The sequence below is a fragment of the Vicia villosa genome, unplaced genomic scaffold (genome assembly GCF_029867415.1).
Source record: "Vicia villosa cultivar HV-30 ecotype Madison, WI unplaced genomic scaffold, Vvil1.0 ctg.003593F_1_1, whole genome shotgun sequence".
Classification (NCBI taxonomy): Eukaryota; Viridiplantae; Streptophyta; class Magnoliopsida; order Fabales; family Fabaceae; genus Vicia; species Vicia villosa.
The window spans coordinates 1-24,377 of record NW_026706249.1 but is presented as its reverse complement, the minus strand read 5'-3'; the positions used below and the strand labels follow the sequence as shown (position 1 = coordinate 24,377).

The following is a 24,377-nucleotide window of genomic DNA, read 5'->3' as shown; positions in this document are numbered from 1 at the left end:
GAGTACATTGCATTAACTGAAGCTGTGAAAGAAGCATTGTGGCTTGAAGGTTTTGCGAAGGAGCTAAAACTTCAAGGTCGAGGTATCACTGTTAAATGTGATAGTCAAAGTGCAATACACCTGTCGAAGAATTCAGCCTATCATGAGCGAACTAAGCACATTGATGTGAGACTGCATTTCGTCAGAGGAGTAATCGAGCGTGGAGAAGTCCAAGTGCTGAAGGTTTCGACTGAAGACAATGCTGCTGATATGATCACCAAGACATTGTCGAGTTGCAAGTTTTTCCACTGTATGCAGTTGATAAAGCTGCATGAAGAAAGCTAGTTTGTTCCCTTGATGTTGTAGAGTTAGATCCAAGGTGGAGATTTGTGAGATTTTGGATCGAACTCTAGTATGGCCGAAGGGTAGCTTCTTGGTTCGACAGGGTTAAGCATGAAGTCGAAGGTTGTTCACATGCTTGTGTCGAAGATGCTAGGGTTGTTAGCATGTTAAATTAGGTTTTAGTGTTTAAACCCTAATTTGTTAAGTTAGCTTGTTTATTAAGTTGACTTGTGTAATGGGCCTTGTGGAAAAAGCCCATTAGTTAGTATGTTAGGTTTTATTATAAATAGCATACTAGTCTCTCATCATTGCTAAGCTGAAAATCCTAATTTAGGGTGAGAGAGGTTATTTGTTATTCTTGTAAACTTGTAATCTTGTTTTAAGAGAAAGTAAAAGAGTAGCAGTTATAACCAATTCTTGTGTTCTTATTCTCTTCCCTAATTCCCTATTATACTTTGTTATTGGTATCGTTTTTCACAACATATGTATTATACGTGAGAGGGAGAGATAGAAAATAGGGTTGGTTGTTGTTAGTCCCTAAAGTGTAAAATTGAGACATTGTTTATACAAAGAAAGACGAGTAGAAAGCTGACCAATCAGAAAGCTGACCAATCAGAAATTAGTGTGACACAAGACAACCAATAAAGACGAGTAGAAAAGATTTTATTTTTTTAATGGTTTTTTGGACACTTTTTAATGAAAAATACATAAAATAAATTTAAAATAATTATTAAAAAATGCCTAAAAGGGGAAAACGAAAATTAAAATGAAAATGATAAAAAATGATTTTTTAAAGAAAAAGAAATAAAGTTAGTAACAAAAAATGTCACAAATATGTAAGGTTCGAACTTGTGACCTTATACTTGCAAAGCTTACCTCCTCACCACTTGTGTCAATTCATTCATTCAAAACTAGATGACATTAAAAAATATATGGCAGTCAAGCAGAAATATTTATTATTTAACAATACAAATAGTTTAAAGTAAACTATTATATATATTTTTAAATAAGTAAAATTAACTACTGTTAAAATGACCATGAACCAAAAAAATTTGTAAAGACCAAGTTTAAAATAATGTGACTGTTAGCAATAGGGCGGGCAAATTTTGGGGTATGACAGCTTATAATGTAAAAGAGTATGTTCCTAGCGCCGAAGGACCACACCACTCGCGGAAGAACAACTATACCTCGCCCATCAGGGACAAAACGAAGTTTAAGCGAGGTGGAAATAATGTGGAAGGTTTCATGCCCCTAAATACTCGTCGTGAACAGATATGGTCGGAGGTTCTCCATTAACATAATATCCTTGCGCCTCCAGCTCTAAAAGTGGATGTTATACGTCCCCTCTTCTTATAATGTGATCATAGGGAGACCAACTTTCAATAAATTGGTCGTCGCCTTGTCTACTTTATATATGTACATGACATATCTGTTCTTTGATGGGCGAGTTAGAGTCATCCAATAAGACCAAGAAGTCTCCAGGAAATGCAACATGGAAAGTCTCCAGCTGAAAAGAAGCTGAACACTCTGCATGAACACCTAGAAGGTTGACTCGAGAATCAAGCCACCAGAAGCGGCTCTTAAAGGTGGAGAGGTTCCCCCTCAGAAGAGCGCGATGATATGAGACTGAAGCCTCAACGGGAGGACCCCTGAGGTATTTTCACTTTATCATTATTTGTTTAGTTTGTTGCTATTAGTTTTGATCAGTCAGGTATTGTATCTCTATCGATTGTAAGGATAATTTGTTTTTTTTGGGAAAGCACTATTTTCCCTTGTGCCTTATGAAGGGGAAATGGTTTTTGATAAGGCTCCTCCTTTTTTTATTTTTAATTATTTGTATTATTGTTTTTCCCTTTTACTTTGTTTGAAATTGAAGGAAACTGCCCTCAGAGGCAAGATAAAGATAGATCCTCATAGAAGGATTATTGTCGCCCTTCGAGGAGATATAACATGATAGGTCCTTGTAGAGGGGTCCCTTGCCGTTCTTTGAGACTATCTAACCCATTAGATCCTCCTAGAAGGATTATTGTCGCTCTTTGAGTTGATATGACATGTTGGATCCTCGTAGATAGATCCTTACCACCCTTCAAGGTGATCATACACACTAGATCTTCATTGAGATATTCTTTTTCCCTTTGAGGAGATCTAACATGTTGGGTCCCCGTGGAGAGATCTTTGTCACCATTCGAGGAGATCAAACACGCTGGATCCTCATAGATGGATTATTTGCACTCTTTGAAGTGATCTAACATGTTGGAAGAGATAGTGAAATGTTTTTGGAGAGAAGAACTGCTATTTAAAGTAGTGTGCTGGCCATTTTAAGGCCTTTTAGGTAGAAGATAAAAATCCTAGTGATTAGGTGTAATGATGGCAACTAAAGCATTGTGAGTCACAATAAAAAACAATCATGAAACATCAAGTCACTTCCTGAAATGCAGAAGACCAAGAGTCTGTAGGCAGACATGAAGATCGAACAAGGCATGTTAATGAAATTGTACTGGTTGGATTTAGAGTCTTGAGCTGTATGCAATAGACGAATTACTTGGATGGCTTCTCTCTTAAGCATGTTCCCTATTGGCTTTGTGTTAGGAGGATGTGTACATTTCTAGAAATCGCAATGGTCGGATTTGGAGTCTTGTACCATAGGAAATGGTCGAATGACTCCTCCCTTAAGCATCAACCAATGCTAATTAGTTTTATAGAAAAAAAACGCAACTCCTTCAAATTGTATGAGATAACACATGCACCCATATAGTAGAACATGGGGGAATATGTTCTCTCCAAAGTAAACATAATAATGAAAAACATTAACCATTATTTCATCCAGGAAACACTTGATAGACCCAATCTTCACACATTGTTCATCATGGAAGGATGATTCTTTATTTTCTGGTTTATGTTATATAATAAAATCGGTAAAGTGCAGAAAGATAAAAAACACCGGAAAATTATACTAGTTCCCCTAACAAGATGTAAGAGATTTTAATAGTTGTTAGAACTTCGTACAAGCCTAATCCTAGAGTTCTAGACACAAGCTTCTAACCAATTACTAAGGCAAAAACACCTTATGATTCAACCAAGTTGAAATGAGAACAATCCTTTTCAATTCAAATTTTTTGCTTCCAACAATTTTGGACAACAAGATATACAAAAATAATTCCTGAAAAATATTAAGAAGTTTGAATACAAGGAGTATATATCAATTACAAGAATTGATCTTCCCTTTCAAGTATATAACTCTCAATATGGTATACAAGTGCTCAATGAATATGATGCTGAAACTTTGTGTAATATTATGAAAATTGTATGCAGCAAGTTTCAACGAAAATTTAAGAGACAATGCATTGTGTTTAAAAAATGAGATGAAAAATGTATTTGAATTAAATTGAAAAAGGTGAGATTTTGAAATCTGAAACATATGATATTAATATGTGCATCATACCCTTATGAAAGAGTATAATATGATGTATCAACACAATGAATCATGAATGAAGTTTAAAATACGTTTGAATCCGATTTTTTTCACCAAAAAGTGCCACTACTTCAGTGGTAACCAGTTAACACATCATCGTAATCAGTTACAGCTGAAGCAAAGCTTGAAAATCGAAATTTTCGAATGTGTAACTGGTTACCAAAAAGGCGTAACTGGTTACCACTGATACTTTTTCGAAAATAAGGCAATTTTACAAATCGGTGTGAATTGCGGGGGTTACAAATGGTTTGAAACAATCTTTTGAAAAATCATTATTACGTTTATGTAACCGGTTACACCTACTATAAAATTGAAAAATACTTAAAAAAAAATAGTTTATACGTAATTGCCTTGATGTTTAGAAATAACTTATGCATAAGGATGAAATTAACACAATAGATCTGAGCATTATAGTATATCATATAATGGATTTGCAACTTGTACCTAAAAATGATGTTCAAGCTCGAAAGAGGTCCTTCATCTTGATAATATTGTTTGAGATACAAGTCTTGATTCGATAGCTTTGACTCTTGATGCTTTTACCCATCCTTTGAAATATGCATAAAGTCTTGAGAGATTAAAATTGTCTTTATCAAAACACAATGTTGGAGAAGCTTGACTTCACAACATCCAAGCATTTTTTGACTTATACTTGCAATAGTTCCACTTTATTAAGATACTAACATTAGCGTTGAGGTGTTATCCTTTTATAAACATCTTCTAACCACTAAAATGTCATAACTACTATATCAAAAAGTTCTTTATGGTGATTGTGATCTACCTAAAATTTATTTTCTGTTTTAGTATGATATATATATATATATATATATATATATATATATATATATATATATATATACTTTTGAAAAAATTTAATTAATAGGCTTAAATGTAAAAAAATTAAATATTTTGAATTTTGATGTTTAGAATCTTCAATGGTCAAAGTTTACAAGATTGCAAATATGTTTTTTATTTGACACAACAAAATTACAAAGATAAAATGGTCTAAACTTACAATTTCAAGGTTACAAAAATAATTACTCAAATTTAATAACTTAACTCATACTCTCTCTGTTTTTTATTATAAGTTGTTTTGAAAAAATAATTTGTATTTTAAATATAAGTCGCTTTACAATTTCAATGAATAATCAATGTTATTTTTCTTATTATATCCTTAAATATTTATTATTCTCTCTCCTTTCAATTATATAAATTTATCTTCCACATGTCATTAATGAAGAATAATTTTATAAAAATCTTCATAATTTCTCATTTTCATACAATAATTATTATTTTTCTTAATCTGTGAAAAGTTTAAAATGATTTATAATAAAAAACAGGGGTAGTAATTTTTTTATAGGAAACTTAACTTCTTTTGTACGAGAGTACAACATATTAATATATTATCCATTTATGAATGTGCAATAAATTTGTGTTTATGAAAAGCCCAGTTACGTAATTCTCCTATCCATAACTATGTGCGCATGACATGACACGTGGTTTTTCAGAAATTCCTTTTTAACATGCTTTATCAAATGCAAAAAAACCCAACCCCACGCAGCGCACAAAGTAAGATAAAGTGGTTTTCCTTCATTTATTTTGTTGATAATAATAAATTGTTTTTCCTATAACTATTTTTAAAAATATCCTCAAAACAAAAAAACAATAAAGAATTAACGGCTTCATAATCTAAAGCTTCACCAGATCTGTTTCATTTCATTTTATTCACCGAAAAAAAAACGGCTTCCGATCACCATGGATGAGAAGCTCATACAGCGATTGGAATCGGCGGTGTTGCGCCTGGAGGCGATATCTACCGGAGCTCATCCCGCCACCTCGCCGGTCGACGCTTCCGATGCGGCACTCGATCCGTCCGTTGTTGCATTCGGCGATCTGATCGATCAATATCTCGGCAGGGTTTCCAGAGCTGCGGAGATTATTGGGGGACAGGTGTTGGAGGTCACCAATAGGATACAGGAAGCTTTCTCTGTTCAGAAAGAGCTTTTGATTAAGCTCAAGCAAACTCAGGTTCGTTGATTTCTGTGCCTCGATGAAAATTTGATTAGGTTGGTGTTGAATTGATGGATTTGAATTTCTCGTGCCACATTGTGAAGAAATCGTGATAATATTGCATTGCCGTGTTATTTTTTTTTAATAACATTATGTTTGTGCTTGATACTTTGGTAATGGTGCTGGAACTGAATCCAATACCTAGAGAACTGAATGTGATGGCGTGAAATTTTTTCTCAGAATTATTTTGATTCAAATATCTCTAATGGTGTTTATGGATTATGTGGATTTGCTGCATGTTTTACCTGTCATGCTTTTAGGAAGAATGTTGAAGGTCCATTGTTAATTGTTAGGTAGGGTTTTTTAATGTAGCATGAATTGGGGAAGTTTAATAGAGAATCAATGGATGAAAGAGGAATAAAAGAAAAAATGTTTTGGAGTTTTAGTTGTTAGAATGGAAAATGGTCTAATGAACCATAGGTTTCGATGCAGTTGAGGATATGGGTTTGCCATTTTTATCAAGGTTATCATTTTCCTCTTTCTTGATTGTGTAATTTTGCTGTTAAATTTATGTTTCTGAATGGGAGTATTGTGTTCTCATCTGGGTGGGGGAAAATACAAATGAAGGGAAAATATAATGTTGAAAATGAGATTTTGAAATTGGGTTTGTGAGGTGTTAAAAGACTACGTGGTAAAGTATTGAGTTCCCATTTGGTTGAATTGATGTTAGGGATATTTGTATGAATCTAGTGGGAAAGACCTGCTATAATGGAAAAACAAGAAACCCTTATCAGCTGGGAGAATCAATTCTATAGCATAGGAAAATTAACTAAACATAATTAGCTGGCTTTGAATTTTATCCCAAATGACTATTGCATCCGATGCTTTTCAAAACAAGAATGCACAGTGTACTAGGATTTCTCTAAAAGAAATACATAGCTAGCTGTTTATGGCCAAGAGAAATTGAATGTAGTTAGGAGAAAAGAAAGCACATTTAATTTTTCATACTTAAAGTTTTTATGTTCGTTGGAGTATATGTCTTCTCACATCATCAGTTATGTGCAGAAACCTAACCCTGCTGGGCTGGCTGAGTTTTTGAAACCATTGAATGAAGTGATTGTGAAAGCTGCTGCATTGACAGAAGGAAGGAGATCTGATTTTTTTAATCACTTGAAGGCTTCTGTTGACAGTCTCTCAGCTGTAGCATGGATTGCATATACCGGGAAGGATTGTGGTAGGTGCATGGTAATTCTTTTCTAGGATGAATCTTTAACTTTTGGTATCTTATGAATCTTATGTATTTTTTCAAGGTATGAGTATGCCCATTGCACATGTTGAAGAAAGTTGGCAAATGGCTGAGTTTTATAGCAACAAGGTACTCTTGATGCTTGTTGATTTGTCTTGGGCAACTTTCATGATAGTTCTTCCATATAGGATGAAAATACAGAATTCCATGCAAGTGATGGAATTTCTTAATATTTTATGAATACAATAGTGTTGTTGAATCTTGAATCAAAAATAGTTTCTAACTACTTCAAAATGCATGTCTATCCACTTCTTGAGCTACAAGTCCTTAATGGCAGAGAAAAGACATGAAGGATGATTAATAGCCTTAATATTTATATGCTTATACTCATTAATTTTGATTTTGAAAACTTGATTTGCAATTGGCTTATATTTTAACATTTTAAATACAGAGTGTTGTATAATGATCTTACACTAGCATACAAAAGTTTTCCTTGCACTTTCTTATCTCACTGCTATTTTAAGAGTAAAGGATACTAATCTTTCCTTACTTTTATTGTGATACTCAGGTACTTGTTGAGTACAGAAACAAAGACCCAAATCATGTTGAGTGGGTCAAAGCTTTGAAAGAGTTGTATGTACCTGGTTTGAGGGATTATGTGAAAAGCTTCCATCCTTTAGGCCCGGTATGGAGTCAAACAGGAAAAGTAATTGCTCCATCTAAAGCTAATCCTTCAAGTGCACCTTCTGCCCCTCCTCCTCCGCCTGCGTCTCTCTTTAGTCCTGAATCATCTCAGGCTTCATCTTCTAAGCCAAAAGTGGGAATGTCGGCTGTTTTTCAAGAGATTGGTACAGGAAATGTCACGTCAGGTAGATTATTCTTACTCTGTACTATTTTGATTGAATATTCATCCTTTATGAATTATAAACTTTACCTTATAGGTCTGAGAAAGGTTACGGATGATATGAAGACTAAGAATCGCACAGATAGAGCTGGAATTGTTGGCGGCAGTACTGTAAAAGAAAGTCACGCTGTTTCACGTGCAGTTGCTAAAGTAGTACCTCCGAAATTCGAACTTCAAATGGGCCGCAAGTAGGTTTATAGTGTGGTTATGCTTTAGTTGCTATGATGTATATTAAATTCAATGTCCCAATTTCACTAGTCCACATATCCTTTACCTAACTAATTGCTTGATACTGTAGGTGGGTTGTTGAGAATCAAATTGAGCAGAAAAGTCTTATCATTGAAGATTGTGATGCAAAACAGTCTGTATATGTTTATGGATGTAAAAACTCCGTGTTGCAGATTCAAGGTATTCATAATTATATTATGCGCTTCTTTCTGAATTTGCTATCCTATCACTTGATGAAAAAAGGCCAAATCACTTTTAACTATTTTTGCAGGCAAGGTCAATAATATAACTATTGACAATTGCAAAAAGATGGGAGTTGTATTTCAGGTTCGCAAGACATTATAATTAGAGATTTTATAATATTAGATCATGAAATCATTTCTTGTAGATGAAAATGCCAATTCAGTTTTTGGTTTTATAATGTAGGACGTTGTTGCAGCTTGTGAGATTGTAAACAGTAATGGGGTTGAGGTTCAATGCCAGGTACCTTGACTCCTCCTTCTTCTTTTTCGAATCACATCAATTCCTAGGCATGTCCGATTCAATCTATATTATTTAGCCCAATATTTTGCTAGTGTGTCAACTAATGTTATAACCGGTGAGGTGAAAAAGACAAAGATTTAATAATAAATATGTGTACTTGATTGATACATCTAATATGATTTACATAAACTTATGCTTGCTTTCACAAATAATAGGGTTCAGCTCCTACAATTTCGGTGGACAACACCTCTGGCTGCCAGTTATATCTGGGCAAAGACTCTTTAGAAACATCCATATCCACAGCAAAGTCAAGTGAGATCAATGTATTAGTTCCTAGCGCCGAGTCTGATGGTGATTGGGTATGTTTTCACGCTCCATTTCTATATTTAACACTAGTTTTACTGTTGTTTGTATCCTATAATCTACTAATCCCAAGTTTGGCTCCTCATCATCTAAACAATGGTGCTCTCAATTTCAATAGAGCCTTGCCTCTTTTCCCCATACTTTCTTGAAGGCAAATTTGTTGCTTTAACCACAAAATATTGTAAAATGCGTGAGAGTTTCTTATGTTTCAGGTGGAGCATTCTTTGCCACAACAGTACATTCATGTATTCAAGGAAGGCCGTTTTGAAACTACTCCAGCTTCTCACTCAGGTGGTTAAAGTTGAAGGGCAATCGAGAGTTTCTCATTATTTTTACATCATCTTTCCTTGGATTGCTGTGGGAGTGGCTTCAATTCCTTGTTTCTCTGATTCATTTACAATCATCTAGTTTACCATACATATTCTTGCTCGGCTGTCTGTGCTTGTTATTTTTCTGTGGCTTGTGGAACCATTCAGTTTTTTTGGTTGTGTGTCAGAGTTTGCTTCTGCTTGAGCTTTTTCTTTTGTTCAATGCACTTTGCAATTGAACTATCAGGTTTCGAAAGACCCATACATTTGTGTTCGATATCTTGGTTTGATTCTCAAGGTTTGCATATTTGAGGACAGAACAATGTACTTAATTAATGCTATTTGTATAATTCAAATTAGTAACTTCTAGTTTGTATTTATGATAAATTTGAGTTTTGCCAATATATGATAATAGTATTTTAGTTAAAATATTTTTCCTTCCAGTTTAAAAATATGTATGAATTGTTTTTAATTGATCAATTGGAACAATTACTTTGAGACAATATTTTTAATTGATCAACTTGATCAATTAATTTGAGACGGAGGCAGTACAGAGTGTAGTTTAACATGGACAATGGCTGTGACTGTTGTTCAAAATAGGTGAGGCCGATAACAGGGGTCTACAGACTAGCCTATATATGCTCAGGTCAGACCATACATTATTTTTAAATAGAAAAAGCTTAGGTTTTTTTTATAAGCCTATTTAGTTAAAAGGCCTAGGCTAGGCCTCAGGCCCTAAAAATTTTTTTTAAGCCTATCAGGCCGGCCTATTTAAATAAATATGAATATTTTTTTATTATCATTATATTATGTTTAGTACTTTGAATTAAAATACATTAATGAAACTTGGTTATGTTGAACAACTTGTGAAAATAAGATGAAAACACATTATGAACATTGTTCTCATAAGTTCTTTTAGTTAGATAGTCTATTTAAGCATTATTTTAATTGCTTATTTACATATATCTAAAACAAATAGGCTTTTATGTAGGCTAACAGACTAACCAAGCATTCGAAAAGGCCAGACTCAGGTCTAAAAAATAAGCCTACGACAGACTATAGGCCAGACTCAGACTTCAGTTTTTTTGACAGGCTTAGGCTTGGCAAAGCCTAGCTCGGCCCAGCCTATTTCCACCCCTATGCTCAACTTTGTTGGGACCTTATAATTTTAACTTTCATAAGTGTACTTGAAATTGAAATAAATTTTAAAAAAATTATAATCTTATAGGAAAAATACCGCAACCCTTGAGCGCGGACGACACAAACATTTAAAAACATCAAACTTCGAACCCGTAGGTGATGCACAAATATACACAAAACTTTGAACATGTATATGGTGCACGATGGAAATGGCTAACACCTATATGGTTTACACTACAGAGCGAAGGCGGTAAGACCTTCATAAATATCGTTCTTGAACCAAGTTTTTACATAGCGAAGACGGTGAGACCTTTATAAACATCGTCCTTGAACCAAAGGACATGGAGTTGAACCTTGGCAAAACTCCTCCTCGGAGGTGCCCAAAAAATAGCTAAACATATATCATTGAAACGACCATAGTAACTGGGATAGAAAAACCGAACAAGGAGTCGACAGAGAGAGGATATAAATAAGACTAACAAACTTAATTTATTTGATACAAACTCCGAACAAAGGATTGACAAGGAGCGGATATACATAAGACCAACAAACTTAATTTATTAAGTCAAATACACTTAACAAACCCAAAAAATAACTAAACACATATCATTCAAACGACCATAGTGACTGGAATGAAAACCCTGAACAAAGAGTCGACAAAGAGCGGATATACATAAGACCAACAAACATATCATTGAAACGACCATAGTGACTGGAATGGAAACCCCGAACAAAGAGTCGACAAAGAGCGGATATACATAAGACCAACAAACATAATTTATTTGATACAGACCCCGAACAAGGGGTTGATAAGGAGCGGATATACATGAGACCAACAAATTTTTTTATTAAGTCAAATACACTTAACACTTTTTACTTGTAACATACAATGACTCTATATAAATATTGGAGCACAAATAATTATATAAAAAAAAGATGATTTAAATTCGCATTAAAACTCTTGCTAACATGTCCCTACAAATTAACAAGTATAAGAAACAAAACAAAATCATAAAAACTAGGTTGCTAACTTGAAGGGGGCCATCATTTCGATTTAATTTGTGTTTGGGTTGTCGCGAACAGTGAAGATTTGTGATACTATTTTGGTTATAGTGGATAGCTTAACAAAATCGGCTCATTTCATTCTAATTCGACTTAACTATCCGTTGGAGAAAATAGTAGAGCTGTATATTGAGAATATTATCTGTTCGCATGAGATTTCATTCGGTATTGTATCTGACAAGGATCTGAGGTTTACGCCTAGATTTTGGGAGAGTTTGCATAAAGCTTTGGATACGAAGTTGCGTTTGAGTTCTGCTTACCATCCGCAGACCGATGGTTAGGCGGAAAGGACTATTCAATCCTTAAAAGACTTGTTGAGAGTTTGTGTTATAGAATAAAGAGGATCTTGGGATAGCTTTTTACTGTTGACCGAGTTTACCTACAGCAACAGTTTCGATTCAAATATTAGAATGACACCGTTTATAGCTTTGTATGGTAGAAGGTATAAGACACATTTATGTAAGTATGAGTCGGGAGAGGGTATTGTATTTGGAGTTGAGATTTTCCAACAGACGATAGAGAAGATCAAAGTGATCCAAGAGAATATGAGAGCTTCACAGAGTTTCCAGAAGAGCTACCATAATAAGCGAAGGAAATTAATTGAGCTCCAAGAGAGAGATCATGTGATTCTAAGAGTTACTCCAGTAATTGGTGTTGGTCGAGCTTTGAAGTCTCGAAAGCTCACTCTTCATTTCATTGGTTCGTACCAGATTTTGCAGAAAATAGGAAAAGTGGCCTATCGGATTGCTTTAACAATGTCAATTGATTGATCAGGTAGTGCAATCGATTAATTCTGGGAAAATTAGAGACAGTGGTTAGTGGAACTGATGTCAATTGATTGACATCCTCTGTCAATCAATTGATGCTATATAATTTTTTTAAAATCTTGAAACCTGAATTATGTGTTATTTTTTGACGATTTATGTTATAACTTTAGTTCTGTAAGTCAAAATAACGTGTCGTTTGAAGCGTTAGAAAGCTAACGCGAATCACTACGCCAAGGTGATGGTTTAGGAGTTTAATAATGTATGTGAATATGAATAATTGTTATTATGGTGGTGGTAGTTTCAAAAGGGAAACTACGTTATTGTGTAATGTTTATGTTATGATGTTGTTTATGGTACATTGCATGATTAATTTTTATGATCATTATGTTTGCATAATTAGTTGATTAAATTGTGTGTGAGCGCTTGATTTGTTTAATGGTTACATGAAATACATATTATGGATGCTCTATGGATAATTATGTGAAAGTACCTAATCGTTGTTGTTTATAGTTCGAAGGGAGACTATGAACATGGTGTCGTTGTTGTTGCATCAATTGTATCATAAATTTCTAAGTTCCATCTTCTAAAAATTATCCTTGTTACTTAACAATCACCTTCAGAAAACATCAGGGATTTACACTCTACTCATATATCATCAGCCATTACATTGCTCCTTATCCTTCGAGAAATAACCATCAACAGTGTCTGATCATTCTCCCTCAAGGCGCTCCAACTTGATTAACAAACAAAATCTCGAATCCATGTCACCTTCAGATTTGGGAAACAACAAAACTTCAGCAATACTTGCACGGTCGCCATCAGCAGCACACTGAACCTACAACTTACAACTGAAACATATTCGAGAAGCAAAACTTCTCCCCCACTTATCTCAAATTAACTCCTGCATATAATTGATTAGAAAGGAAACAAGTACGGACAGCGTTCCACACACTTGTCGCGTACTAAGGAACATCACGTCAATAGTATTCAACGGTCACACTACTTTACTGACTCGACAACTTGGTCGGACGGACTGACCTACTCTGATACCACTAATGTAACACTCCATTTTACCCGGCGAATATTATTAAAATCAGAGTGACCAATTTTTAACATATAAATATGATGCTACATTTTCTACTTAAAACAACAGCATTTAACCGCATGTAAAACAGATACATAACACTTAAAACTCGAATGGACCGATAGCAACATGATTTAGTCTTTGAAAACAAAACAACTTTCATTATTTAAGCAGCGGAATCACAAATTTCAACTTCATGACATAACATCTTTGTCCAACTGAAAACAACTTCAAAACAACAAAGTACTTAATAAAATCAACTTAAAATTCAGCAACTGAAGTAACAAAAATAATAAAACAACAAGCGTTCATCCCCCCGAGTGTTACGTATCAGAGCAACAACACCGGCTCGAACTAATGAAGGTAAACAACCTTCATTCTAGATTACCTGCACGTTACCAACATAGGGATAGCATTCAAACATAAGGGGTGAGATATCGAACAATATAATCGGATGTATGATAAATACTATATTAGAATCAGTTCGTACAAAATCACCGCTTCACAGCTAATTACCAATATTTACACAACAATGTCATCAACACGATATAATAATTATTTCGTCATCACCGCAACTCAACATAAAAGTGCAACATGAAATGTGACTCGTTACAATGCACATGAATGTGGTACCAACAGAGCATAAGCTCCCAACTTATTATTGCCAATTAATAGAGGTATCAATAAGGCATAAGCCTTTAACTTTAATCTTTTGTCAGTCCAGGCCAACTTACAGAGCATAAGCTCCCAACTTTTATGCTATGTATGCAACAACATTATGAATGCAACAATAACAACAACAACAATTCAACATTGGCATAAGTTTACAAAAAACAACAACGACAACAACAAGTCAACAACAATTCAACACTGGCATAAGCCCACAACAAACAACAACAATTCAACACTGGCATAAGCCTACAACAAACAACAACAACAATTCAACATTGGCATAAGTCTACAACAAACAACAACAGCAACAGTTCAACACTGGCATAAGCCTACAACTTGGTTTTGCCAATCAATAGAGGCACACAACAAAGTTCACCACCACCTACAAATTCTCATCTTTAATATCTATGTTACAACAAGTTTATACAATCCACTGTCTTAACTGAAATATATCGCAACTATTCCGCATAATTATTCGGACAATCCAACTTTATCCAGCTAATTGATTTTCTGCTAAAATTACTAATATCTTTTGTCCTGTAATGCTATTATCAATTCCATATTGTTACTTCTAGTATAGTACTACCTGCTAATTCATACTATTAATGTTATTCACTTATTAATTTTAGCCACTAGTTACTGTGTTATTCTTCTGCTAATTTATTTTCTACTATCATCAATAGTTAACATTTTTCTTCTATTGTTAATTTTCTGCTCATTATTTTTTTGTGATGTTAAAAAAGTATTCAACTAATTATATTACCAAATATCACTATAATTTAATCACGACATGATTTCTACTAACTACATGTACATGAATTAATTATTAATACTAACAGAAACTACTAAAGCACTAAGAAGATGAGGGCAATCACCACACTACCTAGTGGCTAGCGCCACTCTCTCTCTCTCTCTCTCTCTCTCTCTCTCTCTCTCTCTCTCTCTCCTAAATGGGACAGGTGCCCCTTCTCCATTGTATGGTGGCAGGCGCCACCTTCTTGTCTCACATGGTGGCAGTCGCCACCTAGGCACTTAAATATATTTAGTTATTGTGGCACTCGCCACTAACAACTTCACCGGTTCATATGTTTTAATTTTTTTTCCAATTTTCCAGTATTCCTTCGATTCATTTTTTCACACTCGATTACCACAGACCAAAACCACATATAATCACGCCAATATATTATCTATAATATCCTGACATATTTTCCACAGTATATTTATCAATTGTAATACTACAACGGTATTACAACTTATGACAGTCAACACCAATTCATTCTAGAATAACAACTTCACGACATTTATAACATTCATTCAGATAGAAAACAACAACAATTCTTTATAGTCCGGGACAACAATTAAACACATCAACAAATTTTACACAAATCCAATCCCTACATAATATTCATCATAAACCCCATTATAGAGTCAGAACCCCACCCTTACCTTGATTGAAGGTCGCTCTATAACTCTCCGATCGAACCTAGATTTTTGCCCCTTTTTTCTTTCTCTGCAACTTCCCACGAACCTTTTCTCCAATTCTTTCTCTTTCTAATTAACCTAAACTTCATAATTTTGTTATTCTATTGGGCCTAACTTCCACACCCCCACTTATGCTACATACAACCATAGAAATAAGCCCATATAATTAATCTCCTAATATTCTAATATTATTACTACTACTACTAATCAACTAATAATAATATAGCAACTTATGTCAACAACTCACAATATTTCACAATTTCAACAAATAATTCGAAAACATTTAATCAAATTAACAGGCGTTACAGCTACACTTGATATGAGAGCAGAAGTAAGATCCTAGTATGAATTAAGGTTAGTGATATGAGTGACTCACACGTGTGAGAGGGGATTGTTGAAATTCAAGTTAAGTGGAGAAACGTTAGGTATATAAGAGAATATCATACTCGCATTTCCTTAAAATTTGAAGTAGATATGTGATCTCAATGTCTCTTGAATCCTAAATGTTTAGTCTATTGACACTTTCGATACTCTTCAGACTTACAACTCTTTGCAAATATTTAGAGTTCTATGAATTTGGTAATGAGATTTTATGATTGTTGCTAGTCTAACATGTCAAAATTAATCTAGACTAATTATTTAGATAATACAATTAAGAATATTTTAGTTAATTAATTAGTCACAATAAAAAGTAATGTTAAGTGAAAAGAATAATGAAATGAAATATTTTTAGGTGAAGTAAGAAATAAAATGAATTGATGTTGACAAATCTGTTTTTCAAAAAAATGTGTGAGTAGATGATGCTTTATCAAAGTTCTTTTATATAAAAACAAGGAATAAAGGACACCTAATATATTACTAATGTGCATAAGAAAAGAATTGTTTGGATACATTATCTTATTGTGAGGTCTTGATTTTTTGCTCAGATTCGATAGCATTGTAATTTACATGTGTGGGGGAATTGGTATATGTCTTGCCTCATCCCTACAGTTGCATCTTTTCCACAAGCTAAGAAGCATGTTAGTTTCTAACTTTTATGATTATTTGATTGCATGGCTTTAACTTGCTACCTGGTCTTGTGTGATGATTTGGAACTTAAGTAAGAAATTATTCACTTGTTATGATGAGATTATGTAATGTAATATTCTGTTTGAGATATTAAGTAAGATCATTTTATGTAATGCATTACATATGAAAAAGGTTATAGGAAGCATTCAAATTCTATAAACTGTGCAAACCAAGGTGTGACTTGTGCAATATAGAGTGTGGGTCATGTCTAGGTGACGCTTCAACTTCAAGCGATGATTAAAGAACTTATTATTGCCAATTAATAGAGGTATCAATAAGGCATAAGCCTTTAACTTTAATCTTTTGTCAGTCCAGGCCAACTTACAGAGCATAAGCTCCCAACTTTTATGCTATGTATGCAACAACATTATGAATGCAACAATAACAACAACAACAATTCAACATTGGCATAAGTTTACAAAAAACAACAACGACAACAACAAGTCAATAACAATTCAACACTGGCATAAGCCCACAACAAACAACAACAATTCAACACTGGCATAAGCCTACAACAAACAACAACAACAATTCAACATTGGCATAAGTCTACAACAAACAACAACAACAACAGTTCAACACTGGCATAAGCCTACAACTTGGTTTTGCCAATCAATAGAGGCACACAACAAAGTTCACCACCACCTACAAATTCTCATCTTTAATATCTATGTTACAACAAGTTTATACAATCCACTGTCTTAACTGAAATATATCGCAACTATTCCGCATAATTATTCGGACAATCCAACTTTATCCAGCTAATTGATTTTCTGCTAAAATTACTAATATCTTTTGTCCTGTAATGCTATTATCAATTCCATATTGTTACTTCTAGTATAGTACTACCTGCTAATTCATACTATTAATGTTATTCACTTATTAATTTTAGCCACTAGTTACTGTGTTATTCTTCTGCTAATTTATTTTCTACTATCATCAATAGTTAACATTTTTCTTCTATTGTTAATTTTCTGCTCATTATTTTTTTGTGATGTTAAAAAAGTATTCAACTAATTATATTACCAAATATCACTATAATTTAATCACGACATGATTTCTACTAACTACATGTACATGAATTAATTATTAATACTAACAGAAACTACTAAAGCACTAAGAAGATGAGGGCAATCACCACACTACCTAGTGGCTAGCGCCACTCTCTCTCTCTCTCTCTCTCTCTCTCTCTCTCTCTCTCTCTCTCTCCTAAATGGGACAGGTGCCCCTTCTCCATTGTATGGTGGCAGGCGCCACCTTCTTGTCTCACATGGTGGCAGTCGCCACCTAGGCACTTAAATATATTTAGTTATTGTGGCACTCGCCACTAACAACTTCACCGGTTCATATGTTTTAATTTTTTTTCCAATTTTCCAGTATTCCTTCGATTCATTTTTTCACACTCGATTACCACAGACCAAAACCACATATAATCACGCCAATATATTATCTATAATATCCTGACATATTTTCCACAGTATATTTATCAATTGTAATACTACAACGGTATTACAACTTATGACAGTCAACACCAATTCATTCTAGAATAACAACTTCACGACATTTATAACATTCATTCAGATAGAAAACAACAACAATTCTTTATAGTCCGGGACAACAATTAAACACATCAACAAATTTTACACAAATCCAATCCCTACATAATATTCATCATAAACCCCATTATAGAGTCAGAACCCCACCCTTACCTTGATTGAAGGTCGCTCTATAACTCTCCGATCGAACCTAGATTTTTGCCCCTTTTTTCTTTCTCTGCAACTTCCCACGAACCTTTTCTCCAATTCTTTCTCTTTCTAATTAACCTAAACTTCATAATTTTGTTATTCTATTGGGCCTAACTTCCACACCCCCACTTATGCTACATACAACCATAGAAATAAGCCCATATAATTAATCTCCTAATATTCTAATATTATTACTACTACTACTAATCAACTAATAATAATATAGCAACTTATGTCAACAACTCACAATATTTCACAATTTCAACAAATAATTCGAAAACATTTAATCAAATTAACAGGCGTTACAGCTACACTTGATAGGAGAGCAGAAGTAAGATCCTAGTATGAATTAAGGTTAGTGATATGAGTGACTCACACGTGTGAGAGGGGATTGTTGAAATTCAAGTTAAGTGGAGAAACGTTAGGTATATAAGAGAATATCATACTCGCATTTCCTTAAAATTTGAAGTAGATATGTGATCTCAATGTCTCTTGAATCCTAAATGTTTAGTCTATTGACACTTTCGATACTCTTCAGACTTACAACTCTTTGCAAATATTTAGAGTTCTATGAATTTGGTAATGAGATTTTATGATTGTTGCTAGTCTAACATGTCAAAATTAATCTAGACTAATTATTTAGATAATACAATTAAGAATATTTTAGTTAATTAATTAGTCACAATAAAAAGTAATGTTAAGTGAAAAGAATAATGAAATGAAATATTTTTAGGTGAAGTAAGAAATAAAATGAATTGATGTTGACAAATCTGTTTTTCAAAAAAATGTGTGAGTAGATGATGCTTTATCAAAGTTCTTTTATATAAAAACAAGGAATAAAGGACACCTAATATATTACTAATGTGCATAAGAAAAGAATTGTTTGGATACATTATCTTATTGTGAGGTCTTGATTTTTTGCTCAGATTCGATAGCATTGTAATTTACATGTGTGGGGGAATTGGTATATGTCTTGCCTCATCCCTACAGTTGCATCTTTTCCACAAGCTAAGAAGCATGTTAGTTTCTAACTTTTATGATTATTTGATTGCATGGCTTTAACTTGCTACCTGGTCTTGTGTGATGATTTGGAACTTAAGTAAGAAATTATTCACTTGTTATGATGAGATTATGTAATGTAATATTCTGTTTGAGATATTAAGTAAGATCATTTTATGTAATGCATTACATATGAAAAAGGTTATAGGAAGCATTCAAATTCTATAAACTGTGCAAACCAAGGTGTGACTTGTGCAATATAGAGTGTGGGTCATGTCTAGGAGACGCTTCAACTTCAAGCGATGATTAAAGAACTTATTATTGCCAATTAATAGAGGTATCAATAAGGCATAAGCCTTTAACTTTAATCTTTTGTCAGTCCAGGCCAACTTACAGAGCATAAGCTCCCAACTTTTATGCTATGTATGCAACAACATTATGAATGCAACAATAACAACAACAACAATTCAACATTGGCATAAGTTTACAAAAAACAACAACGACAACAACAAGTCAATAACAATTCAACACTGGCATAAGCCCACAACAAACAACAACAATTCAACACTGGCATAAGCCTACAACAAACAACAACAACAATTCAACATTGGCATAAGTCTACAACAAACAACAACAACAACAACAGTTCAACACTGGCATAAGCCTACAACTTGGTTTTGCCAATCAATAGAGGCACACAACAAAGTTCACCACCACCTACAAATTCTCATCTTTAATATCTATGTTACAACAAGTTTATACAATCCACTGTCTTAACTGAAATATATCGCAACTATTCCGCATAATTATTCGGACAATCCAACTTTATCCAGCTAATTGATTTTCTGCTAAAATTACTAATATCTTTTGTCCTGTAATGCTATTATCAATTCCATATTGTTACTTCTAGTATAGTACTACCTGCTAATTCATACTATTAATGTTATTCACTTATTAATTTTAGCCACTAGTTACTGTGTTATTCTTCTGCTAATTTATTTTCTACTATCATCAATAGTTAACATTTTTCTTCTATTGTTAATTTTCTGCTCATTATTTTTTTGTGATGTTAAAAAAGTATTCAACTAATTATATTACCAAATATCACTATAATTTAATCACGACATGATTTCTACTAACTACATGTACATGAATTAATTATTAATACTAACAGAAACTACTAAAGCACTAAGAAGATGAGGGCAATCACCACACTACCTAGTGGCTAGCGCCACTCTCTCTCTCTCTCTCTCTCTCTCTCTCTCTCTCTCCTAAATGGGACAGGTGCCCCTTCTCCATTGTATGGTGGCAGGCGCCACCTTCTTGTCTCACATGGTGGCAGTCGCCACCTAGGCAGTTAAATATATTTAGTTATTGTGGCACTCGCCACTAACAACTTCACCGGTTCATATGTTTTAATTTTTTTTCCAATTTTCCAGTATTCCTTCGATTCATTTTTTCACACTCGATTACCACAGACCAAAACCACATATAATCACGCCAATATATTATCTATAATATCCTGACATATTTTCCACAGTATATTTATCAATTGTAATACTACAACGGTATTACAACTTATGACAGTCAACACCAATTCATTCTAGAATAACAACTTCACGACATTTATAACATTCATTCAGATAGAAAACAACAACAATTCTTTATAGTCCGGGACAACAATTAAACACATCAACAAATTTTACACAAATCCAATCCCTACATAATATTCATCATAAACCCCATTATAGAGTCAGAACCCCACCCTTACCTTGATTGAAGGTCGCTCTATAACTCTCCGATCGAACCTAGATTTTTGCCCCTTTTTTCTTTCTCTGCAACTTCCCACGAACCTTTTCTCCAATTCTTTCTCTTTCTAATTAACCTAAACTTCATAATTTTGTTATTCTATTGGGCCTAACTTCCACACCCCCACTTATGCTACATACAACCATAGAAATAAGCCCATATAATTAATCTCCTAATATTCTAATATTATTACTACTACTACTAATCAACTAATAATAATATAGCAACTTATGTCAACAACTCACAATATTTCACAATTTCAACAAATAATTCGAAAACATTTAATCAAATTAACAGGCGTTACAGCTACACTTGATAGGAGAGCAGAAGTAAGATCCTAGTATGAATTAAGGTTAGTGATATGAGTGACTCACACGTGTGAGAGGGGATTGTTGAAATTCAAGTTAAGTGGAGAAACGTTAGGTATATAAGAGAATATCATACTCGCATTTCCTTAAAATTTGAAGTAGATATGTGATCTCAATGTCTCTTGAATCCTAAATGTTTAGTCTATTGACACTTTCGATACTCTTCAGACTTACAACTCTTTGCAAATATTTAGAGTTCTATGAATTTGGTAATGAGATTTTATGATTGTTGCTAGTCTAACATGTCAAAATTAATCTAGACTAATTATTTAGATAATACAATTAAGAATATTTTAGTTAATTAATTAGTCACAATAAAAAGTAATGTTAAGTGAAAAGAATAATGAAATGAAATATTTTTAGGTGAAGTAAGAAATAAAATGAATTGATGTTGACAAATCTGTTTTTCAAAAAAATGTGTGAGTAGATGATGCTTTATCAAAGTTCTTTTATATAAAAACAAGGAATAAAGGACACCTAATATATTACTAATGTGCATAAGAAAAGAATTGTTTGGATACATTATCTTATTGTGAGGTCTTGATTTTTTGCTCAGATTCGATAGCATTGTAATTTACATGTGTGGGGGAATTGGTATATGTCTTGCCTCATCCCTACAGTTGCATCTTTTCCACAAGCTAAGAAGCATGTTAGTTTCTAACTTTTATGATTATTTGATTGCATGGCTTTAACTTGCTACCTGGTCTTGTGTGATGATTTGGAACTTAAGTAAGAAATTATTCACTTGTTATGATGAGATTATGTAATGTAATATTCTGTTTGAGATATTAAGTAAGATCATTTTATGTAATGCATTACATATGAAAAAGGTTATAGGAAGCATTCAAATTCTATAAACTGTGCAAACCAAGGTGTGACTTGTGCAATATAGAGTGTGGGTCATGTCTAGGAGACGCTTCAACTTCAAGCGATGATTAAAGAACTTATTATTGCCAATTAATAGAGGTATCAATAAGGCATAAGCCTTTAACTTTAATCTTTTGTCAGTCCAGGCCAACTTACAGAGCATAAGCTCCCAACTTTTATGCTATGTATGCAACAACATTATGAATGCAACAATAACAACAACAACAATTCAACATTGGCATAAGTTTACAAAAAACAACAACGACAACAACAAGTCAATAACAATTCAACACTGGCATAAGCCCACAACAAACAACAACAATTCAACACTGGCATAAGCCTACAACAAACAACAACAACAATTCAACATTGGCATAAGTCTACAACAAACAACAACAACAACAGTTCAACACTGGCATAAGCCTACAACTTGGTTTTGCCAATCAATAGAGGCACACAACAAAGTTCACCACCACCTACAAATTCTCATCTTTAATATCTATGTTACAACAAGTTTATACAATCCACTGTCTTAACTGAAATATATCGCAACTATTCCGCATAATTATTCGGACAATCCAACTTTATCCAGCTAATTGATTTTCTGCTAAAATTACTAATATCTTTTGTCCTGTAATGCTATTATCAATTCCATATTGTTACTTCTAGTATAGTACTACCTGCTAATTCATACTATTAATGTTATTCACTTATTAATTTTAGCCACTAGTTACTGTGTTATTCTTCTGCTAATTTATTTTCTACTATCATCAATAGTTAACATTTTTCTTCTATTGTTAATTTTCTGCTCATTATTTTTTTGTGATGTTAAAAAAGTATTCAACTAATTATATTACCAAATATCACTATAATTTAATCACGACATGATTTCTACTAACTACATGTACATGAATTAATTATTAATACTAACAGAAACTACTAAAGCACTAAGAAGATGAGGGCAATCACCACACTACCTAGTGGCTAGCGCCACTCTCTCTCTCTCTCTCTCTCTCTCTCTCTCTCTCCTAAATGGGACAGGTGCCCCTTCTCCATTGTATGGTGGCAGGCGCCACCTTCTTGTCTCACATGGTGGCAGTCGCCACCTAGGCAGTTAAATATATTTAGTTATTGTGGCACTCGCCACTAACAACTTCACCGGTTCATATGTTTTAATTTTTTTTCCAATTTTCCAGTATTCCTTCGATTCATTTTTTCACACTCGATTACCACAGACCAAAACCACATATAATCACGCCAATATATTATCTATAATATCCTGACATATTTTCCACAGTATATTTATCAATTGTAATACTACAACGGTATTACAACTTATGACAGTCAACACCAATTCATTCTAGAATAACAACTTCACGACATTTATAACATTCATTCAGATAGAAAACAACAACAATTCTTTATAGTCCGGGACAACAATTAAACACATCAACAAATTTTACACAAATCCAATCCCTACATAATATTCATCATAAACCCCATTATAGAGTCAGAACCCCACCCTTACCTTGATTGAAGGTCGCTCTATAACTCTCCGATCGAACCTAGATTTTTGCCCCTTTTTTCTTTCTCTGCAACTTCCCACGAACCTTTTCTCCAATTCTTTCTCTTTCTAATTAACCTAAACTTCATAATTTTGTTATTCTATTGGGCCTAACTTCCACACCCCCACTTATGCTACATACAACCATAGAAATAAGCCCATATAATTAATCTCCTAATATTCTAATATTATTACTACTACTACTAATCAACTAATAATAATATAGCAACTTATGTCAACAACTCACAATATTTCACAATTTCAACAAATAATTCGAAAACATTTAATCAAATTAACAGGCGTTACAGCTACACTTGATAGGAGAGCAGAAGTAAGATCCTAGTATGAATTAAGGTTAGTGATATGAGTGACTCACACGTGTGAGAGGGGATTGTTGAAATTCAAGTTAAGTGAG

General features: G+C 33.6%; 1 protein-coding gene across 1 annotated transcript; it reads left to right on the top strand.

The window, feature by feature from the left end:
* The first annotated feature begins 5,390 nt into the window (after positions 1-5,390).
* LOC131641251 (cyclase-associated protein 1-like) lies at positions 5,391-9,694 on the top strand. Its single transcript, XM_058911555.1, has 10 exons — positions 5,391-5,821; positions 6,869-7,037; positions 7,114-7,178; positions 7,618-7,918; positions 7,991-8,141; positions 8,252-8,361; positions 8,453-8,508; positions 8,608-8,664; positions 8,880-9,023; positions 9,240-9,694. The coding sequence occupies exons 1-10, from the start codon at positions 5,549-5,551 to the stop codon at positions 9,324-9,326; spliced, it is 1,413 nt and encodes a 470-aa protein (XP_058767538.1). The 5' UTR covers positions 5,391-5,548; the 3' UTR covers positions 9,327-9,694.
* The last annotated feature ends 14,683 nt before the right edge of the window (positions 9,695-24,377 follow it).